At 39.7% G+C, this 23,431-nt stretch overlaps 1 protein-coding gene across 2 annotated transcripts in view; it reads right to left on the reverse strand.

The window, feature by feature from the left end:
* Positions 1 to 23,431, reverse strand: part of dscc1 (DNA replication and sister chromatid cohesion 1) — a 36,926-nt gene that overhangs the window by 8,399 nt on the left and 5,096 nt on the right. The window contains exons 2-8 of one of the 2 annotated variants that reach the window (XM_043688974.2): positions 22,053 to 22,221; positions 19,814 to 19,948; positions 18,227 to 18,317; positions 14,887 to 15,025; positions 7,733 to 7,785; positions 4,740 to 4,894; positions 465 to 613 (exon numbers count right to left, since the gene is read on the reverse strand). In XM_043688974.2, the coding sequence (XP_043544909.2) occupies positions 465 to 613; positions 4,740 to 4,894; positions 7,733 to 7,785; positions 14,887 to 15,025; positions 18,227 to 18,317; positions 19,814 to 19,948; positions 22,053 to 22,221 (891 nt within the window). Of the gene's footprint in view, positions 1 to 464; positions 614 to 4,739; positions 4,898 to 7,732; positions 7,786 to 14,886; positions 15,026 to 18,226; positions 18,318 to 19,813; positions 19,949 to 22,052; positions 22,222 to 23,431 lie in introns of both variants that reach the window. The other variant, XM_043688973.2, reaches the window with a different exon arrangement.

Raw genomic sequence — 23,431 nt, forward strand, 5'->3', positions numbered from 1 at the left:
TCCATGTGCTTATCTGAGGATTGTTTAAATCTCCCTAATGTGGCTGAGTTGACTACATTAGCAGGTAGGGAATTCCACGCCATTACCACTCTCTGCGTAAAGAACCTGCCTCTGACATCTGTTTTAAATCTATCACCCCTCAATTTGTAGCTATGCCCCTTCGTACAAGCTGACGTCATCATCCTCGGAAAAAGACTTTCACTGTCTACCCTATCTAACCCTCTGATTATCTTGTATGTCTCTAACAAATCCCCTCTTAGCCTTCTTCTTTCCAATGAGAACAGACCCAAGTCTCTCAGCCTTTCCTCATAAGACCTTCTCTCCAGACCAGGCAACATATAATTGATGAAGTGTAACTCATAAGTTTGTTGGGTCTACTTTTTTTTATCTTTTTAAAACAAAGAATTCAGTAACTCACAGTGAACAGCAACAGACAGAACAAACTCAATGCTAAAGGTACCCACTGGATATATGGAGCAATATCTTCCTCAGTCCACTTTGCTCGGATGCTAAACAGGCTGTTGAAACGCTCCTGAATATTCTCTGGCAGATCCTCGACATTTAGTTGAAAAATCACTTGTGGTCTTGAATTTCTATCTACAAGAGCTATACCCTGTACAGTAGAAAAATATATAAGCATACATTTAGCACAAAATTGTGAAAGGAAATCTGAAAGAAACAACTGATTAATTATCAAATCAACAGTAAATGTCCAGTAACAAAGCACAAATAACTTCAGGTTAGGTTCACTGGCTGGAATGAAATGGTGCTACCATACTTGGCCAGGGTGATGAAATAAAACAAGGTTTCCATTCTTAATGACCATGATTGGCTGCTACTAAGAGTGCTATGGTAGCTTAGTGGTTAGCACTGCTACCTCAGTGCCAAGGACCTGGATTTGATTCTATCTCTGCGCAGGTTAGGTGAATTGGCTCTGGGTAAATGCAGGGATAGAGTGGGAGATTCTATGTGGGGTGCTTTACAGGGGGTTGGTATGGACTTGATGGGCCAAATGGCCTGATTCCACTTGTGAAACAAGTGAATTCACTTCTTTCTGGAACTGGATGGACTCGCCTGTGATACTGCATAACATGAAGTTTGGGTACATATGAAGAATTACATCTGAATTTCTGCAGAGAATGCCGTGCCATAACACAGCATTTCAGTGTGCAATCGAGACTTTGATAGAGGAGAAGAAGGGGAAAAAACATAATATAGGCTTTTGACTTTTTTTCCATTTTTTTTCTTTAATGCAAGGTTGTTTTATGAGTGCTCCAAATTCCTGATATTTAACAAAATTCTGCTTTGAACGTTTTATACATGGTGGTACAAGAAACACAGCTTCAAAAATAGTAATATAACTGCTCTGTCCATTTTCTATTTACTGTTCAGCAGTAATTTCATCGGACAAAAAGTGCCAACATTATTGAGTATATGTGGTCTTAGTGAATTTTGAGAAGACTTGTAGCTCAGGTTGAGGTTCTGGATGTAGGTTTGCTCACTGAGCTGGAAGGTTCATTTCCAGATGTTTCGTCACCCTACTAGGTAACATCGTCAGTGGGCCTGCGGGTGAAGCACTGCCTCTCTCACTAGTATCCTTACATACAGATAAGGAAAGACACCACTTTGACTGGGACAACACATCCATCCTAGGACAAGCCAAAAAAAGACACGCACAAGAATTCCTAGAAGCATGGCATTCCAATCGGAACTCTATCAACAAACACATCGAGTTAGACCCCATCTCCCTCCCCCGAAAAAAAGAACAGGAAATGACATCACCACAGGAAATGACATCACCAAACCAAAGAAACCCAAACATATAAATAGAAAGCAGGAATCATCAGCAGTGCTTCGCCTGGAGACCTACTGAAGATGTTACCTAGAAGGGTGGCAAAATGTCTGGAAATGAACCTTCCAGCTCAGCGAGCAATCCTACATCCAATATATGTGGTAATTGCTAACAAACAAATATGCCAATTCAGAGGACTCAATTTCGAACAGCAGCGGGTGCTGTCTCTGCAGAGGAGCTGCAGGTTTTGCTGTGGACCCAGTCATTTCTATGATGTCTTGGAGAATAGGTGGTGTTGTGCTTGCTAAGGTTCAAGAAAATGAACACATTCTCCCTTTGGTTAATTATTTCTTCCTTTGTTTGGGAGCTACACATATCAAAAATCCATTCCTCAAACTAAGGCTGCAAGTCATAGGGGATAGGTTAGCTCAGTTGGCTGGAGGGCTGGTTTGTGATGCAGAGTGACACCAACAGTGTGGGTTCAACTCCTGCATTGACTGAGGTTACCATGAACATCCCACCTTCTCAACTTCTCCCCTCACCTGAGGCATGGTGATCCTCAGGTTAAACCGCTACCAGTCACCTCGCTCTGAGGAGACAGCAGCACTATGGCCATTTTACCTTTCACTTTGAATCATAGAAGGAATAATTGAACAGTGCATTGACTGACGAATGTGCCATAAATAACATTCCCTAAATGGAGCAATGGGAAATGAAGGAGGGTGGGGAAATTACTATGACTGAAACAAAGCACCTTTCTAGGTCCAGAAATTCAAGGACATTTAAACTCATTCATGCCAAAATACCATGAAATCAAGGATTAACAGGAGTTAGTCGTAGACGCATACAGCACGGACAAGCCCTTCGGCCCAACTCTCCATACTGACTAACTTTTTTAAACTGAACTAGTCCCATTTACTTGCATTTGGCCCATATTCCTCTTAAACCTTTCCTACCCATGTATCTGTCCAAATGCCTTTTAAATGTTGTATTTGTACCTGTCTCTACCACTTCCTCTGGCAGCTCTTTCCACAGACACACACTCTCTGTTGGTCCTCAAGTCCCTTTTAAATCTTTCCCTTCTCACTTTCAACAAATAGCCTCTAGTTTTAGGAAAACAATAGTTGTAACTAGTTTTTAAAAAGAGACGGGGGGATCCTTAACATGTCTTCCTTTTAAATTACTCTTTGGTTTAATCTTTGTTCTCCCACATTCAGCAAGCAGTGCTCTGATGTTGCCACCAAGTGACTTAGAGTCATAGAGATGTACAGCATGGAAACGGACCCTTCGGTCCAACCTGTCCATGCCGACCAGATATCCCAACCCAATCTAGTCCCACCTTCCAGCACCTGGCCTATATCCCTCCAAACCCTTCCTATTCATATACCCATCCAAATGCCTCTTAATGTTGCAATTGTACCAGCCTCCACCACATCCTCTGGCAGCTGATTCCATACACGTACCACCCTCAGGCAGCTTTCATGGTAATTTTTCTAGTCCTAACACACAAATTACCAGGCCACACCTGAAATAATGCATTCAACAATAGTCTTTCTACTTAAGGCAGAATGTAAATGAATTCAAAACAGTTCTGAGAAGGTTTACTGGACTTAAATGGATGGGATGGCCATAGTTGATATCTTATTTTCCAAATCACCTTAGAAAGGGATATAAGTAATGAACCATAATTTTATTCTGGGTGGGCCTAATGCTTTTTGTCACATGCAGTTCAAGAGCAGCTCCAAATATTTACTGGCTGACGTGCCACACAACATTGTGATACATGACTGAGGCAATTATTAAGCTACGTGCAACTGAGTTTGGCAGAAAAAGAACAGAGTAAATTCTCATTAGTTCCTGGAAATATCCCATATCTGAATCAATCTCCACAACTGTGCTTTCAATGGTACAGAAATTCACCACAGAGCTAAGGAAGAAGATTGGACACAGGGTCTGGGAAAAAGCTGAGGATGGGGATGGGGTAGACAAAGAAGAAAGATTGAAATAAAAAAAAGTACTGAAAAAACTCAGCAGGTCTGACAGCATCAGTTTTTTTTCTCTCTCGCCACAGATGCTGCCAGACCCGCCAAATTTCTCCAACACTGATTTTATTTCAGATTTCCAGCATCTGCAGTATTTTTATTTTGGTGAAAAAACATCTAATTCCTGATAATAGGGAGGCACAGGGATCAAATTCAATATGTACAGTATTACAGTGGTTTGCATTAGCTGTTTGTAGAAAGCAGGAATCAAACAGAAAGCAGCTAATACTACTGTGAAATATATGAGAACAATGGTTTGGATTCTGAGAGTGAGAACAGCAGCCCAGGCAAGGACTGCAGTACAGGCCAGAGGGATGGGGCATGGTTGTTGGGATGTTGCTGTTTGTTTTTTGTCTTTTAAAGATTTGATTGTGATTTTTGTTAATTAACTCTATTACTCTTTTCCCTTCTAGTTTTCAAAATGGAAAAATCAGGGTGATTATTAAATGCCAGTGAATTTTCTAAGCAGTGACACAAATCCATCTGCCATTTTTTAATATCTCCTCTGGTTGGCCTCAGGTTTTATTTTAAATCTCGCTGTTGTCCGATACTGATATGGGCCTGTTCATCAGAGGAGGTACCGTGCAGGAATTAGCCATAGCTTCAGAGAAATAACAAAGAATGAAGAAGAAGTGACAAGGAATTCAATTCCTGAATCTTCTAGTGCAAACACCAAATGATACTAGCAATAATATGGGAGAAGGCATTGTTCTCATTGTCTACTCGGGTGTAGGTGAATAATAAGGTAGGTGGAGGTGGGAAGGGAGGAAAAAGCTGTATGGGAGCAAAGTATCTTAAAGTATAATAAGCAAGATAAAATATTATCTTATTCAGTATTCATACTGGGCAGCACAAAGCATCCACTAGGACATAAACAGAATGCCAACTATTCAAGAAATGTGTACCTTGAGTTGGTCCAGCCTTGTTGACATGCCCTCAGGTACACTTTGTTGCCACACCTCCTCAAACTCAGACAGATTGAATTTTACAGCATTTCTTAACAGCATCAGTGCGATGGATTTACAAACTTCATCCTCATTTATTGCATAAAACACTTCTTCTGCTGAAAATGGAGTGCAGCACTTTGGTAACTTATAAACATACGTTCAGACAGAGTCCACAACCACATACAGAACAGACAGGCAGGTTCACAATCATTATTATCTACAAAATGTTATGGTTTAGATGGCAGAACAGTAAATCAAAATGCACAACAACATCTTTCACTGGGTAAATGTAGACTGTGATGTTGTCCACATTACATACAGACCAGTGAAAGTTCTCTACTGGCTGATGTCAATCTGCTGGGCAGTAAGCGGCTCCACTTTCTACAACTGCATATGAGGGGATGGAATTGGACTTGCCTTTAACATGTTACAGCAAATTGTAGAAAATGTCAATCGGTTCTGAGCTATAAAACGGTATTCACTATCTCAAGAGAAAACTTTCACCCTTTTCTTACAACCAAAAAGAAGTTTCAGCAGCAGAAGGGCACCTGAAGATGTCTGGAAACATTCAGAAAAACTTCAGAATAGGTCACACAGGACATGTCTACAGAGTTAAAAGCATGAGGGTTGAATGATTTAAGAATTCTAGTTGGATTCAAGCATGCAAGTAAAAAATTTAAGCCCTTCCGTCCAAGTCCCTGTGAACAAAGGAAAGAAGGTAAATAATCATAGCTGTATCAATACAGAGCAAAGTGCAAAGTGCAAGGTTAGCCTTACAAGGAACAGACACAAGTAAACAGCAATCTTGCAGGCATCACCTGTGACCATGGGACGACACACCCAATCTGTTCACTGCAACATAGCAACAAATTTTATTTGTATAATTCTTTTAAAGTAATAAAATGATCCCAAAGTCCTATAGTGGAGCATTGTATAGGAAAATATGACACAAAGCTACATAAGGAGAAAGTGAGGACTACAGATGCTGGAGATCAGAGTCAAAGAGTGTGGTGCTGGAAAAGCACAGCTGGTCAGGTCACATCCTGACGAAGAACTTATGCCCGAAACGTCAACTCTCTTGCTCCTCGGATGCTGCCTGTCCAACTGTGCTTTTCCAGCGCCACACTCTTCGACTAAGCTACATGAAGAGATATTCGGCCAGATGAGCAAACGCTTGGCCAAAACAAGGTTTTCAGAAGTATCTTAAAGGGGCAAAGAGAGGTAGAGGGTTGGAGAGGATGAGGAAGTGTATTTTAAGGGCTGCTCTCATGAAAACGTGGCCATGATTAGTGGAAGGCTAATTAAAATCTGGGATGTTGAAGGAGCCCAAACAAAGGAGTGCATATATCCTGGAGGTTTGTGGGGTGGGAAGAGGTTACAGAGATAGGGAACAGTGAAGCTGTGGAGAGAAAGATGAAAATTTTAACATTAGTGCATTGCTTGACTGGGAGCTACGGTAAATCAGTTAGCACAGAGTTGATGGGCGAACAGGACTTGCAGTGACAACAGAGTTGCAAATGACCACAGGTTTAGAATCATAGAATCCCATTTAGCCTATCAAGTCTGCATCGACCCTCCAATGAGCATCACACCCAGACCCCACCCTATCCCATAACCCCTCATTTGCCATGGCTAACGCATCTAGCCTGCGCATCCCTGGACAGTTTAGCATGGCTAATCAACTTAACCTGCACATCTTTTGACTGTGGGAGGAAACTGGAGTACTCGGAGAAAACTCATGCAGATACGGGGAGAAGATGCAAACTTCACACAGATTCCAGCCCAAGAACCCGGGTCAATGGTGATGTGAGGCAACAATGCTAACCATTGAAACCCCAGCCACCTAGCACAGGGAGGAATATGGGAGACCAGCTGGATGAGTTGGGATTATCAAGTCAAGAGGCAACAAAGATAATAAATTGTTGCTTCATCATTATAACTAAGGTTTTATTTTTGATGACTCCGGCAAAGAAGAGATTGAGCTAATTTATGGGGCATTTTCAGCGTTTCCATGTTGGATTATATGCTCCTCACTTGCTGGAGAATTTCTGCCCCCAACAGAGGTAGTGGCATAATGATCCACAGTTAGGAAGGAATGGTCTTGAAAGTTTATAACATTGATTCCATCAATTCTTACAGTCCAATGTCAAAGAAGTTGGTCAAGAAAACCTCAAGCTGAATACCCACTATCACCATCCTTTAGCTGGTGAATCAATGCTATTCCATTACAAACAAAATTCAGTGGTAGCCACTAAGGGGAATGAGGACACTGAACTGCCTTCAATTGCCATCACCAAGCACCACCACTATCGACAAAGCTCTGAAGTATCTATTTGTCCCTGGACTTGAATCATTAATGTTCAGAGAACTGGCTTGCCTTAATGACCATCAATCTTCCTGTTGGTGTGTCTGTCCATGACAGTATTAGGAGTATTGTTTTGGAAACCAAGTCCCAACCTCACACTGATGCCACCTTCCATCATTTTGTGACATTAAAATCATAGTAAATGGGATTGATTAAGAACAGGTTCAGCACCTCAAAACTGCGCATCCATGATGTCCTGAGGGCTGTCAGCAATGGCAGAATTGTAAGTCAGCAGCAATCTGCACTTTCATTACCCTACCATATTCTTCAATACTCCATCAACATGCCAAATGACAAAATATAATTCAATAAGGAGCAAAGAAGAGCATACCAGCAAAAGCACCAGATGTACTTGAAATCGAGGTGCTTACCTGCCCAAGCTGGAACACTGAAAATGTATGAGCTGAACAGCAATAGCAGCGTGCTATAAATCAAGATCAATGATTTTACAGTCAATGGATCACATCACTGCTCCACAACTCTGCCACAGACATCACAACGCAACAACATGGCGAACATATACCCAACTATAAACTTCCACTTTAATCGATGAAATTCAATCAATCAAGTTGTACAGATCACTTACCTTCATTTGTGTATCTTTTGCCATAACAATTAAGGCAATGTTCTATCATCTCCCTGAAGGGAAAAGGCACAAGCACATAGTTTAATATGAGAAACAAACCGACTAAAGAACTGTACTTCAACAGTTGGGAAATATTTAAAAGGAAATAAAATAGAATAAATCAAGTTAAGGTAGAAAGGGAGTAAATTTTAGACTGAGTTTTCAAAGTTGGTGAGGGAGATGAGATCAGATTTGAAATAAAGCAGCGTTTGATAGTTTCAGATTGAATCATAAGAGAGAAAACCAGCTGAAATATAAAGAATACAGGAAAGCTGCACAAAGGAAATCTGCATTGGTTAAATGCGATTGTGCAGCAAAAAAAAACTGTGATGTGAATGGAGCTTATTATTTATAGAGAAAATAATTATTCAAACTTAAAGGTGGATAAACGACTGCAAAATGATTTCTACCCGAGAGCCCTTAAAGGGAAACAAAGGAAGAAATAACAATTGTCGAATCGTAATTTTCCAAAATCCTTTTAGAAGTATACAAGAGGACAGAAAGGTAGAAACTGTGACATCACTCTTATGAAACAAAAAAAAAAGCCACGATTTCTCGGTCAGCTGTTGTTCAATACTACATGAAGACACTGCTGAGCACTTGGACAAACACAAGTTATTCAAATCCGGTAAGCATGCATCTCTGCAGCAGAGATCATGTTGTCAACATTTATAGAATTCCATGAGGGATTGAAAAAAACGGGTTGACAAAAGACAATGCACAGCATATGGTACATCTAATTTTAAAGGCGTTTCATAAGATAACAGATAAGGAGCACCTGACAAGGATAATGATTGCATGGATAGATTGTTGGTTGGCTAAAATCTAAGGATCAAGAAAGATGATTCTGAAGCTAGAGAAAGTGTGCTATCTCACAGGAGCCCAATGAGACTACTCTCCCCTGCTACAAACCTAAATAATCATAACTTAAAAAGTCAATTTAGTATTATGGCTGCTCACAGAAGTGAACTTCACAACTGCTACACACTACAGTTCCTTTATGTGCCAATTCTCAGGTAGAAGAAGCTTATTATTTAATAAAAACTGAAAGAACTGTGGAAGCTATAAATCAGAAACAAAATCAGAAATTGCTGGAAACGTTCAGTAGGTCTGACAGAATCTGTGAAGAGTTCTGCGGAAAGGTCACCAGAGCCAAAACATTAATGCTGATTTCTCTTCACAGATGCTGCCAGACTTGCAAAGCTTTTCCAGCAATTTCTGTTTTTATTAATGTTGTTACTGACTCATGTACATAATTCTGTGTTTGATAGTGTACGTTTACCTGCCTATCAGATCTAACCAACTAGCTTACATTAATTACGCAAATGACAGCATTCAACACACAGAATTTATTTACAGCAACTACAATCTGCAGTTCTCCCTGAAGCATCAGAGCCACTGATATTTTACAATAACTTTCAAAACCTGGTCCATGATAAAACACTAAACAGTCAGCAATTTAGTCCACTTCTGTCATACATGAAGACTGATTGATCAGCAGTACCCAACTAGTCGACCATTGACAAAACTGAAAGGCAAACCAAGGAATCACTGTTCCTGCCATATATTCATTCAAAATGCAGCATCTATCTCGGAACATCCAACACATAGGATGTTTGGAACCTAATTGTTTGGTTACATGTGCCAAATATTTTGAATTGCTAATTCCTGTAGGGGTAGATGAATAACTGAAAAAAAGTCTTCCTGAAAAATATTTATTCTGTGTTTCAAATATTTGCAAACTGCAATGTAAATGATATACAAATTACAGAAGCAGTGCCAATAATAAAGCTTAATCCCTTGTGTATACTTTTTTGATTATTAATTAGGTTTTTGTTACAAAATCAAAAACATTTCATATTTATTACAGGATTCATTCCCAGGATTCATTCTTGTGCACTTGCTCCAATGCCAGCACATTCTTCCTTAGATACAGGGCCCAAAATTGCTCATAATATTCCAAATGTGATCTGACCAGAGCTTTATACAGCCTCAGCATTAGATGGCTGCTCTTGTATTATAACCTGCTCAAAATGAATGCTAACACTGTATTTGCTATCCTAACCACCAACTGGACTTGCACATTAACCTTAAGAGAATCCTGAACTAGCGTTCCCAAATTCCTCTGTGCTTCAGATTTATAAATTGTTTCCCCATTTAGACTATACCTCTATTCTTCCTACCAAAGTGCATAACCTCACACTTTTTCTCATTGTATGCCATCTTCCATTTCTTTGCCCACACCCCTAATCTCTACAAGACCTTCTGCAACTTCCCCACTTCCTCAACACTACCTGCCCCTCCAAATATCTTTGTGTCGTTTGTAAACCGAGCAATAAAACTCTCAATTCCTTTGTCCAGATTGTTAACAGTGAATGGTTGTGGTCCCAACACTGAAACCTGCAGAATTCAACTAGTCACTGGCTGCCATCCTGAAAAAGTGGATAGCACTGTTGCCTCACAGCGCCAGAGACCTGGGTTTGATTCCCACCTCGGACAACTCGGTGTCTGCATGGGTTTTCTCCAGGTGCTCCCACAGTCCAAAAGATATGCAGGTTAGGTGAATTGCCCATACTAAATTGCCCATAGTGTTCGGTGCGTTCGTCAGGGATAAATGTAGGGAAATGAGTCTGAGTGGGTTGCTCTTCAGAGGGTCGGTGTGGACTTATTGGGCTAAACGTCCTGTTTCCACACTGTAGGGAATCTAATCAAAGAGTAGTGCTAGAAAAGCACTGCAGGTCAGGCAATATCTGAGGAGCAGGAAAATCGACCTTTCAGGCAAAATTGGATTGAGTCTCATTCCTGATGAAGGGCTTTTGCCCGAAACATCGATTTTCCTGCTCCTCGGATGCTGTCTGACCTGCTGTGCTTTCCCAGCACTACTCTAATCTTGACTCTAATCTCCAGCATCTGCAGTACCCACCTCCGCCCAATTTAATCTAAAACCCCTTTATCCCTATTCTTTGTTTTCTGCCAGTCAGCCAATCCTCTAACCATGCCAGTACCTTGCCCCTAACACTATGGGCTCTTATTTTATTTAGCAGCCTCCTGTGCAGCATCTTGTCAAAGGCCTTCTAGATATATAAACAGGCCTCGTCTATTGGCTCATTTTTTATAGAACTTGCTTGTTAGCTCCTCAAAGAATTCTTACGGATTTGTCAGGCTTCACCTCCTGTTGACGAAGCCATGCTGACTAAGCCCTATTTTCCTAAGCAATACCAAACACTCTGCAATCCTTAAATTTTAAATTAGATTAGATTTCCTACAGTGTGGAAACAGGCCCTTCAGCCCAACAAGTCCACACCGACCTTCCAAAGAGCAACCCACCCAGATTCATTCCCCTAAATTTACCCCTGACTAATGCACCTAACACAACAGGCAATTCAGCATGGTCAATTCACCTAACCTGCACATCTTTGGACTGTGGGAGGAAACCGGAGCACCCGGAGGAAACCCACGCAGACACGGGGAGAATGTGCAAACTCCACAAAGACAGACAGCTAACCACTGTGCCACCATGCCGCCCCATAATGGATTCTAAAATCTTTCCAATGACGAATGTCAGGCTAACAAGCTGATAATTTCCTGCCTTTTGCTTTGTTCCCTCCGCTGTTTGTAAAGGCTTCCTAATCCTTTGGCTTCCCACTAATCTTCATCACATTGTCTGCTTTCTCTTTTCCTTTTATACTGCCCCTGACTTCCCTTGTCAGCCATGGTTGCCTTGTCCTCCCCTTCGTATCATTCTTCTTCTTTGGGATGAATTTCTGCTGTACCTCCTGAATTACCACCAGAAACTCCTGCCATTACTGCTCCACTGTCTTCACTGCTAGGCTCCCCTTCCAATGAACCCTGGCCAGCTCCTCCCTTATGTCTTTGAAGAGGTGACTAAGGTAGTGGACAGAGGAATGTCTATGAATGTTGTTTATCTGGACTTCCAGAAAACATTGATATAATCCCACATAAGAGACTGTCAACTAAATTAGATACCCATGGAATTGAGGGCAAATTACAGACATGGCTGGGAAATTTGTCAAATAGCAGGTAGAAAGTAAAGATAATGGATAGGTACGCAAATGGCAGAACGTGACCAGCAGCGTCCCACATGGGTCTGCGATAGGGCCTTAATTATTCACATTATTAATGACTCGGATAATTACATCGATATCCAAGTCAGATGTCCAATTTGCTGATGACACAAGGTTTAGTAGTATTGTCGACAATGTAGATGAAAGCATAGAATTACAAAGGGATATTGATTCACTAGGTAAATGGACAAAACTGTGGCAGATGAAATTCAATGTAAGTAAGTGTGAGATTCTCCATTTTGGACAGAAAAAGGATAGATCATGATACTTTCTAGATGGTATGAAGTCAAATGCGGTGGATGTCCAAAGAGACTTGAGGGTCCACATACATATCTCTTTAAAATGTCATGAAAAGGTGCAGAAGGTAGTCAAGTAAGCTAATGGAATGCTGGCTTTTGTATCTAGAGGATTGGAGTACAAGGATGCAAACATTATGCTGCAGTTATACACAATCCTGGTTTGATCCCACTTGGAGTACTGTGGACAGATCTTTACAGCAACACGTGGGAAGGATAGAGTCATCTTGGAGTTGACAAGAATGATATGGCAGCACGGTGGCACAGTAGTTAGCAATGCTGCCTCACAGCGCCTGAGACCCAGATTCAATTCCCGCCTCAGGCGACTGACTGTGTGGAGTTTTGCACGTTCTCCCCGTGTCTGTGTGGGTTTCCTCCGGGTGCTCCGGTTTCCTCCCACAGTCCAAAGATGTGCAGGTCAGGTGAATTGGCCATTCTAAATTGCCCGTAGTGTTAGGTAAGGACTAAATGTAGGGGTATGGGTGGATTGCGCTTCAGCGGGATGGTGTGGACTTGTTGGGCCGAAGGGCCTGTTTCCACACTGTAATGTAATGTAATCTAATCTAATCTATAGATACATGGATTTCAGGTGTTAAGTTATGAGGAGAGATTATACAAATTAGGCCTGATTTCTTTAGAATTTAGAAAGTTAAGGTATGATCTGATCAAAGTCTTCAAGGTATTAAGAGGAAAAGACTGAGTAGATAAAGATAAACTATTTCTACTTGTTGGGATTCTAGAACTAGAGGGCAGAGTCTGCGAATTAGGGCCAGATCATTCAGGAGAAACATTAGGAAGCACTTCGACACACAAAGGGTGGTAGATGTTTGGAAATCTCTTCCAAACAAAAAGCAATGGTTGCTGAATTAGTTATTAATGTTAAATTTGAAATAGATACATTTTTGTAAAGCAAGGGATATGGAGCAAAGGCAGAGAAACTGAGTTAGACCACAGATCAGCTGTGATCTCACTGAATGGTGGAACAGGCTTGAGGGGCTGAGTGGCCAACTCTTTTTCCTGTGCTCCTAGAACAACAAACTTTGGAACAATTGTAAGCAGGACAGTGCAGAGCTCCTTTTGAACACTGACAATCCAGTGGAATTGATGGCGAGGTAGCAGATGAAGTTCAATGCAGAGAAGTGCAAGATGATGCACATTGGTACAAAGAACACAGAGACAGTATGAAATAAAGAGTACTATTATAAAGGGTGTGCAGGTGCAGAGAGACCTGGGTGTTTTGGTGTATAAGTCATTAAACTTGGCAGGATAGGTAGACAGAGATGGTAAAAAGGCATACAGTATTCTTGGCTTCATTAACAGAGGCTTGGATACAAGAGCAGGGAAGTGATATTGAACTTACACTGGACACTGCTTAGGCCTCTCCTGTAGTATTGTGTACAGTACCTGGTGTTACACTTGAGGAGGGATGTGAATCATCAGAGAGACAGCACAGAAGAAGTTTGTGAGAATGGATGCAGGGATGAGAAACTTCAATTATGAAGGTAGATTAGAGAAGTTGAAACTTGGTGAGAAGCAGACTGAGGGAAAATCTGATGGAAAGTTTTCAAAATCATGGCAGTCTTGACAGTTTAGACAGAGAGAAACTGTTCCCACTCACAAAAGGATCAAGAACCAGAAGGCATTGTTTTAAAAGTGTTTTGCAGAAGAAATAAATGCAAGGTGAGAAAAAGACTTTCTAATACAAGTGGCTCATTTGGAACGCACTGCCAGAAAGTGATGTAGAGACTGGAGGCATTCATTTAAGACCCGAATGATTACTTAAGTAGAATATTAACATGCAGGGTTATGGGGAAAAGGTATGAGTTTTACACTTGGTCGAAATGCTTGCAGAGCTGACTTAATCGACTGAATAGATTCCTTCTGCACTGTAACAAATCTGTAATTCAATGAAGAGAATTGTTCTGGGGGAGTTCAGTAACGTGGATGCATTGGAGAAGCTGGGATTATTGAAGGTTGAGAGTAGATTTTAGGAGAGATGTTTTACGTAACGGGGATCTAAACAGTGACAATAAAAGATGCTGTTCCCAGTGGCTGAAGGTTCAAAGACCAGAGGACAACGATTTGAAAAGATTAGCAAAAAAAAACTTTGGAGACATGAAGTAAATCTTTTTACAGAATTAGCAATTACGATCTGGAATGGACTGCCTGGGAATATAATGGAGACAGTCAACTGTGGCTTTCAATCAGGAATTAGATAAGCAGTTGAAGGAAATTTCCAAGTCTACGTAGGAAGTGGAGGTTGTCCGAAAGGTTTGTTGTTTTTGAGGCATGGATGTGACAAGTCGAATGGCCTCCCTCTGTGCTATATCTATTCCATGATTCTGTGAACTCTTCCAAGACTAATCATGACTTTAATGACCAATTAAAACTGAAATTTGCATTACTGGCTTTGGAAGAGTTTGAAAACTATCCCATGAACTGTGATATGCTGAGAGAAATTAGATTTATCTGTTTTTACCATCAAGACTCCCCTCAGTACATCATCAAAGATACAAGCAAATTATGAACACTTACCAACAATCAGTTAGACATTATCAAGTTTACCACTGTCTAATTAAAATCAAGGACAAGGCATTTTTCAGAATAACCCTGAAAGACAGCTTTATTTTGTGTCAAAGTTTATGACCAGAAACAACATCACATCGCCTTTCAACAACAGTAAAGTGAGTTTCAGTCACCAGCACCAATGGTTTATTTGCATTGTGTCACTCACCTGGGTTCAAGAATTTCCAGTTCTTGTAGACAAATAGCGAGAGGAATCTTACTGAAAGACCATGACTCAGAATCAACCAACTGGGTCACATGGCTCAGCAGCTTTATTTCATATTCAAATTCCAAAATTCTCCAATGCCCTAATTAGCAAAGGGAAATAAAGGGGTATGGTAAAACTATATAGTCCAAATCTTTTAGTTTAGCGTCTTTTTAAAAATTAGGCACTGAAACAAGAAAAAGTGGGTTTAAAAACCAGCATTTGAAAGAGGAGGCTGCAGTTTTTCAAGAAAGTAACCTGATACCCATTGCATTGTGGAAACAGCTGTTTGGACAGTTCGGAGACAATTTGACCTGAGAAGGTGGACTGATGTAGTTTTTGGTGCCAATAAGAAGTTAGCCAGTCTGTAGACTAGTGACAAGTTATCAATGGCAATTTCTTTTTGCCTGCCAACAACTGTTGATTGTGAAATAACTGCACAGAGGCGGTATCCTGTCACCAAGTTTCTACCTTTATTTGCTTGTGCACAGTACACTGACTGAGGAGATTCTAATTTCCTGTTTTTTTAATTTTATTAGACAACACATAGTTTACAAAACAATTAACAGTTGTATACAGAGAAACAGCAATTTTACAAGGGAGAGGAATAGCAAAGCCAGGCCCACACCCTACCATTCAACCAGTTTTCCTGTTTATATTGGTTAGCCAGAGCTTTTCTGATTAGCCCAGATTAACAACCCCAATCAAGGATCTCAGAGTCAATAAGATCCAGCTTGTTCCAATCACAACAGATTGGTTCTCAGGTAACTGCGTAACTTGGAGCGAACAGCAAGTTAGAAATAGAGAAAAGTGTTCAGTATTCCCAAGGTCAGGAGCAGTTTCTCTGTGTTCTCTTTAATCAAAACTCACTGCAAACCTAAAAAAAAGTTTATCTTTCCTGCAAAAGTCATTGTAAGCTGTGAGAGACTTGTTGTAAGTGAACTAATCAGTTTCTGTCTCTCACTTTCGCGCTAGAGAAAGGTGACTGAAGCAAGGTACTGACCAGCAGAAGTCATAAAGATTATTTCAAGAATAAAACCTGGGAACTGAACTGTTTTTCCAATCTATCCCCTCTTGTCCATAACCTATTAAACCCAGTCTATTTGCCTGTGTGTGCATGAGGGGGAATTTAAAAAAGGATTTGAGTTTTATTAGAAGTATTATACATTGATAGTTTATAACTTTAAAATAGAATAGAATATCCTTGATTGTCACATGTACTCCACTTCAGAAGCGCAGGATTGTAGTGAAAAGTTTTACAATGTTACCTCTTGAAGGCACCATCTTAGACACAGAATCTTAGATACAGAAGAGGAATGAAAAGAAAAGTAGCTGCATTACTTTATAGAGTTTAAAGAATAAGTTAGAAATAAGACAAAGTCAAAGGAATGACATTACAGTCAGATAAAAAAAAATTCCACATAAACATTACATTGCAGCAGCTCAATGCAGGGGCTTCCCCACGTGGTCTGACTGCCCATGCCAGAACCCAGCCCAACAACCCTCCCTACTCTGCACTGGTTCTCAGCTGCTCCAAGATAAGTTCCAGGACAGCTTCCCCTGTGCCAGCCTCCATCCAGGTCTGCTTCTCCCGCATTGGCCGTTGCTTTGGGTCAGCTTCCCCGTGTCAGCCATTGCTCTAAGACGGCTTATCCCTCGCCAGCCACCATCCTGGACTGCTACCTGTAGCTGGAATCTAATTACTTGTAATAAATTGTAATTCTTGTTCAATACTGAAACTGGGGTCATTCTTTCTAACAATGTGGCTTTGAAAGGTAAGTAAATTGGGGACCTTTATGTGCTTTATAAATTCTTTACCTTTGTATCAACTCCTGGAATAGCTGGGTTTAATTTCCAGCCTGCGACTCCAGGGAGTCATATCAGTAAAGAAGAATAAAAATGCACAGCTTGCTATTTTAACTTAACCCTCATAAATATTATTCTGGCTTCCTAGCAGTAACAGACACCACATTAATCAGTGAAGCTGTTTGTTTTAAAGAGGGTGAGATACAACAGCATGAGTGCAGCCTTTTCCAGAAAGCATTAACGCACCAATGAAACTTATCCCCGGAGCTACTGCAACAGTGATGAATAATTGTCGACAGAATCACATGAACCCAGCAGCTCAGGTATCATAGACAAAAAATAGCAATGCTTCAGCAAAGCAAAGCCCAACCCTCTTCAATGATGTTGCTTTCCCTACAAATAATTTATTAAAGAATGATCGTTCAAATAAATATTTTCAAGAAGAAATCAGTCATGACCTTAGAAGAGTATTTAAATCAACAAGAGCATTATGGGTCCTTCATGTGCCAAGGTGGTTATAACACCCTTCAATAGTGAAGAATTAACTGACCGAAGAACTTGACCAGGGCTTTTTCATTTACTAACATAATCATTCTGCATACTGTGAACTGAATATCATACACACTGTAACTAACAACTTGAGATTAATTTTTGTGTTAGGCCGAACTAAAGGTTTTGGCTCGGAATACACAACACCACAGATAGTTGGGTAACATTAAACTATATTCACAACGCTCAGTTTAACAACACCATTTGGTTTCTCAGTTAGGTGCCCTAATTGGTCCATTCTAAATGTTAACAACTCATGGGTATATCTCCAAAAGTAAGGGCAACTTCCCAGCCACTTAACCTGATGAACACTGTCTAGTAAATATTTTCTGTTAATTCTACTGTGGGGAGTAAAGAGAACAGAGCCATCTCAACCTCACACCTCATTTTCCCTCAGGAATCACATGATAGTGAGCAGAAGAGATGGTGTGGCTAACATTTCACCATCATCCTTACTGTCGGCTGACATGACAATGGCTTGTGTCTGGGACCTTTACAATTTCGATGGCTCAGTATTGTAAGATGCAATGCAATTATCAAAGAATCCATCAGTACCGCTCTTGATACAAGATCTTACAGCTTGGATTCTGTCCAGGCCCACAGCTTTTGTTGCAATCAGCCCACTCAGCTGCTGCTTAATGTCACCTGGACTGAAATAAATAATGGTTGACCATGGGAACCTTCTGCTATTTATATCTCAGCAATATTCTGCATTAACCTGTTAGTCTAATAAAGGACATGTCATCTCATCTGGTGAATTGAAGACACCAAGATTGAATTTCTGCAGATGTTTCTTCTACTCATTCACAATAATCTCAATACAAGGTTGTGTAAATACAAAATAAATGGTGTTTACATTATTTTTGTCATTCTACAGCAAATCAGATGAGTAAGAGAAACTGCTGTGGAAATTCAACACCATGAGTTATACTCGACACTTTAAATTTACCTTCAATCCTGCATGCATGTATCTGCTGTAATTGCTGCATTATTTCCTGTTCACTGGCTTGAATCCTTTCCATTAAATCTTCCTTTGTATACTGCAATGCAAAGGAAACAGCAGTTTCAATTAAAAGACAAACATGTCAGAAATTAAATTTCGTAACTTTTGGCAAAGCAACACATCGAAGGAAAAGCACATTGGAAGCATGATGCTTCACAGTGTGGCAGCTTGCAGTTTTAATTTATCTCAGGAGTTGGAGTGGACCTGTGAACTGACACTGTGTGTAACTTCACAATCAAAGAAAGAACCATCCTATTGTTGGCTTTCACTCCCCACTCAGTTGTCACCTAAAATTCCAGTATAAATCCTGACAGCCATTTACTGCTCACCCAGCAAATCAATTGTTGTGTTGGTCCCAGATAAACATCCTGAAAAATGAGGGGCTTGGAATGAAGATTGACATCTTCAATAAAATTCTCCCTCATAAGATCATATGAACTTTATTATAAACTTGGAAATGTAACAATTATTTTCTGTGTTGGAGATATTCTTCCCCACTATATTATTCTTCAAATTATGCAGCTTTTCACACAAGATTAAAAGAAGAATGTAATGCATTTGTATAATGCCTCTCACAATGTGTCAAAGCATAATCAACTCAGTGCTTTTGATGTGTGGTCACTGTTGCAGTATAGAAAATTTGTAATCAATGTGAGCAGGATATCACAAACAGCGATGTGATGAAGGCGAGTTATTCTGTGTTAATACATTGATCAAGGGATAACTACTGGCACAGATACTTGGGAAAATTACTCTGAACTTGTGTGAAATAAAGCCATGGGATCATTTACATCCACCCATCCACCTTGGAAAGCAGCTGATGTCGTTGTTTAATATCTAGTATAGAAGACAGCACCTCAGGCAGTATAACATTCCTTCTGTGTTTCAATGCCTAAATTCTTGTGCTCAAGTCTCTAGAGTGTATGTAAACACATAGCATTCAGACTCAAGGACAGGAATGCTATCAACTGAGCTAAAAGTTACTCTTCATAGTTCAGCAAATTTGATGATAAGACCAGAATAGTTCTACATTTAATTCATGGTTTATGCTGAGGTCATTGATTTCAAGCTAGACAGTCTGATGGCTGTTACAATCATCCTAAGCATTATTAGTTTGAGGAATTCATAAAATCAACAATAAGTTCTAGTTCAAAACACAGAGTTAAAATATATTTTATCTCAGGACTTCCCAAACAGTGGAACAGTCAGAAATGGGTGTCGTAGACCTCCAAATGAGGTTTCACAGCCGTGAGGTGCTTTTTAATAAAATGCTGGACATGATCTTTGAGTCCTGCTCCAAAGGGGCAATGGAAAAGTAGGTTGTTAAAAATTCCTGAAGGTTAAGCACCTTGCTTCTAGCACCCCGCAGCTCATGACTCCAACATCTCTCTGCCCTAACACTCATACTTCTCATTAAAGTGTCATAGTAATTTTAAAAGCTCAAAATGGAGTATCTGTGGGATAAGATTTGTGATGCACTCTTCTATATTTTGGATAGAATAGTCTGAAAGGAAAAATATACACTGACAATACCTTTGAATACGTTGAATTTCTTTCTTTCTCACTCGAAGGCCCCTCATATTGGTTTTCCATTAGAAGTTTCTTCAACTTCTTCAATTTGGGTCGAGTTCTTTTTAATTCCCAGTAGCTTTTAGCAAAACCATAAATCTGTCCAAATCAAAGCATTTTTAAATTAAAACAAACACTACTAGATTATTGGAAATATAAATAACTGTTCGTTGAGGATGAATGACGCAATCTCAGTTCGTTTTGAAGGTGAAGTGTATTATTTCTGCAGCTTTATATTTAAATTGATAGCAAAGAATCTACTTATACTTCTCATTTAACTCCAAATAATTATCTTACCCTTTGTATATAACCTGCATGTTACACTGTTTCATTTACTCAAAAATGTTTCCACAGCCTTATTCCTGGGCCCCACAAACTTTATTCTCTGTCAAATTTCCAGGCTTCTTTTCCTCTCCACTATTCTGTCCAACCACTTAAACTTATTCCAAACCAATCTTTTGTTTCCACATCCCTCTTCTTTAAATCTTACACTGCCATCATTTTTTTTTCCAGTCATCCCTGCACTATAGCCAATCACAATGTTCTCCCCTTGGTTTTATTCCAGTCCCTTTTCTGCTTCAAACCTGTTCATATCTAACAGTTTCCAGTCCTGATGAAAGGCCAGCAGCCTAAATGTTAATTCCGTTTCCCTCTCCATAGATACCACCTCACTTGTTGACTATTTCATCGTTCTTCTATTTCAGATTTCCAACATCCACAAAACCGTACTGTTTTTAAACTTAATCTGTTCCGTCCCTTCACAATTTGAAATCACTATTAAACCACCTATGATTTCCTGTTCCAAAGAAATTAGTCCCATGATTCAAGCAATAATCTAGTTTATAGTATACTTTCTTATCCTCCTTCACATCCTTCCTATAGAGTAGCATCCAGAACTGCAAATAATACTCCAAGCGTGATCTCAGCAGGTCTTATAGATTTACAATACATCTGAGCTTAAATATTCCAAATCACTTGTCCTACATCCTATTATTTTATCAGTTGCTGATTTGAACTGCTGCTTTCAATAATTAGTAAACACCAAAATACGACTAAGTCTGTCCACCATCAAAGAAGCTCAAGTTTTGATTGTGATAAAGGATGCTGTTGTTCCATCAAAAACCATAAGCAATCCACAAGATTGCTCTCCCTGCCACCAGATTACAGGTAAATTCCTGCAGCATTGTCACATTGTTGTCACAGTGAATATAACTGTGTTATCCATAGGATCCACTTGCACAAATCATCAGGTTTAAGGGAACAGAACCTTACAGCCTTTCAACCTTTACTACTGAGAATCAGTAACAATATCATGGAATATCATAACACAAAACTTCTATTTATACAAGACCTTAATGTGGAAAAGTGGTCAAAACTGCTTTCACACAAATACAGTCAAAGACTGACAGGGTCAAAGAATAAATGTTAAGAACCAAAACCAGTTCTGAGGAAGGGTCACCAGATCTGAAAGGTTAACCCTGATTTCTCTTCACAGATGCTGTCAGACCTGCTGCCCTTTTCCACCAAATTCTGGTTTTGTTTCTGATTTATGACATCCTCAGTTCTTTTAGATTTTTTTTAAAGTAGACATTAAGAAACTGATTAAGAATTTGTTCATGCAGGAAAATTTTATGAAGAATCTTAAAGATGAATTGTTGCTGGGTCACAATTCTGAAATTCCCCCACCTGAAGACACTCCTGCTACTATTCTCAGCCTAGATCAGGGAATTAACTTACAGGACTTTATTAGGCAATTAGCTTCTAAGCCAATGGTGACAGAAGGAACCAACATAGCAGACTGTCATTAAGCCACTAATGGCAGACTAATTCACACGAACTGAAGGAAAGAGGATCCATCCTAACTCAACCTCGCTCATACATGATTCCAGGGCCTGCTGTGCTTTTCCAGCACCACTCTAATCTTGACTCATACATGATTCCAATAACATACCAATGTACTTATCTCTTATCTGTGCTCTGAAAGGCCCAGCAAGCCATTTAGTTGCAGCAAATTATCTGCACCAGTTCAAAACATCAGCCCATCTTTTTCTCATGACAACGAAGAATAGACAATACATGATGGCCATGTCAGCAGTAGTCACATTTGGAGATTTTATTTTTAAACCATTGTATCTCAATAAATAATTATGTGCAGAAAGATAATTATCCCTTCAAGAAATCCTTGTTTACATAAAGACTTCACCTGACAGTGTATCAAATGTTCTGAGCTTGATTCAGATCCAAGTTGATCAGGGGTTTTGCAGTCAGGTATGATGAGCAACATGTTTGATGTATCAGCAATCTTCAAATCATACGTTTTATCTTCGCTGCACAGCACAGCATGTTCATCCATATCACCTCGAATAATCAAGCTGAAAGCAAAAAATTAACATACTGAATGCTATTTAAGCATTAATTAATAAGGCTAAATTTATAACTGCTCAATCTGAAAATGTCAAAACATTAAAAACAAACCACTCAAATCTCCAAGTCAATAGAAGCCTAAGAACCTTAAATTACCACATGAGCAAGAGCACAACAAAATCTATAGAAGGATAACAGAGAATGAGTGCACAGTGAGAGAGAGACAGTAGCAGCAGTGAGTGTGAGTGCACAGTGAAACCAGTGGAAAGGTAAAACAGCACCAAGTGGCAGCATCAAGCAGGAGGTCAGAGTGAGACCAGGCAGGAGAGTAAAAGACAGGCAACAGTAGTGTTGAGAATAAGTGCACAGTGGGATAGGTCAGCGAATATAAAAAGCTAGCTGGTTCAGAGCCAACTAACTGCATTCAATAAAAATAGTGTGCTGTCTCAGGAAAGCAGTGAAATGATTGATTGGTGAGTATTTCTCTTTCTCAACCCCTAGAAAATGACTTTTAATTCAAGTTAGGAGCTGAGTAATTAGAAGCATCAATTAACATAAACATGACAATAACTGACTGAATAAGAATATGAGCATGGAGCAGGTCTAGAGCCATTAATTAAATTTAATACTTAAAACAACGTCCAACTAGCCTGTGAAAGAAGGAACAGATTTTATTTTAGGACATGTGAGCTGGAACTTGTTTCTTCCAATTCCTGTGGTACGTGGAAACCTCAACACAACATCTGAGGAATGATGAGCATCTGAAGGGAACAGAGTTCAAAAATAGTATTGTATAGCTAACTATAATGGTACAAAGTATAATAATGTAGTTCAGACAGGTACTCAAACTGGAGAGTGCTGGAAATAATACTAAGAAATATTGCAGGTTAATCCATGGCACCAATGGGCAAGTAACTGCACACGAGGGAACAGAGAAGAACACAGAAAAACAATTATGAAAGGAGATTCCATAGTCAGGATGACAGAGAGGTATTTCTGTAACCATCACTATGTGTTGAGGCCTCATATTATGTTATTATTATTGTTTGGAAATTTGCGTTATTAACTGATAGAGCTATATATAGCTTTAAGTTTGACTTGTATTTCTATACTGTGTGTATTAAGGAGAAGATGTGGTTTTAGTTTCATTTTAGGTGTTCCATGAATGATGTTGGAAATTTGTTGGTATATGCATTTTGCATGAGGATTCACACAGTG

This window comes from Chiloscyllium plagiosum, unplaced genomic scaffold (assembly GCF_037043375.1).
Source record: "Chiloscyllium plagiosum isolate Xiang-an unplaced genomic scaffold, Cpla_swu_hap1 HiC_scaffold_4, whole genome shotgun sequence".
Classification (NCBI taxonomy): domain Eukaryota; kingdom Metazoa; phylum Chordata; class Chondrichthyes; order Orectolobiformes; family Hemiscylliidae; genus Chiloscyllium; species Chiloscyllium plagiosum.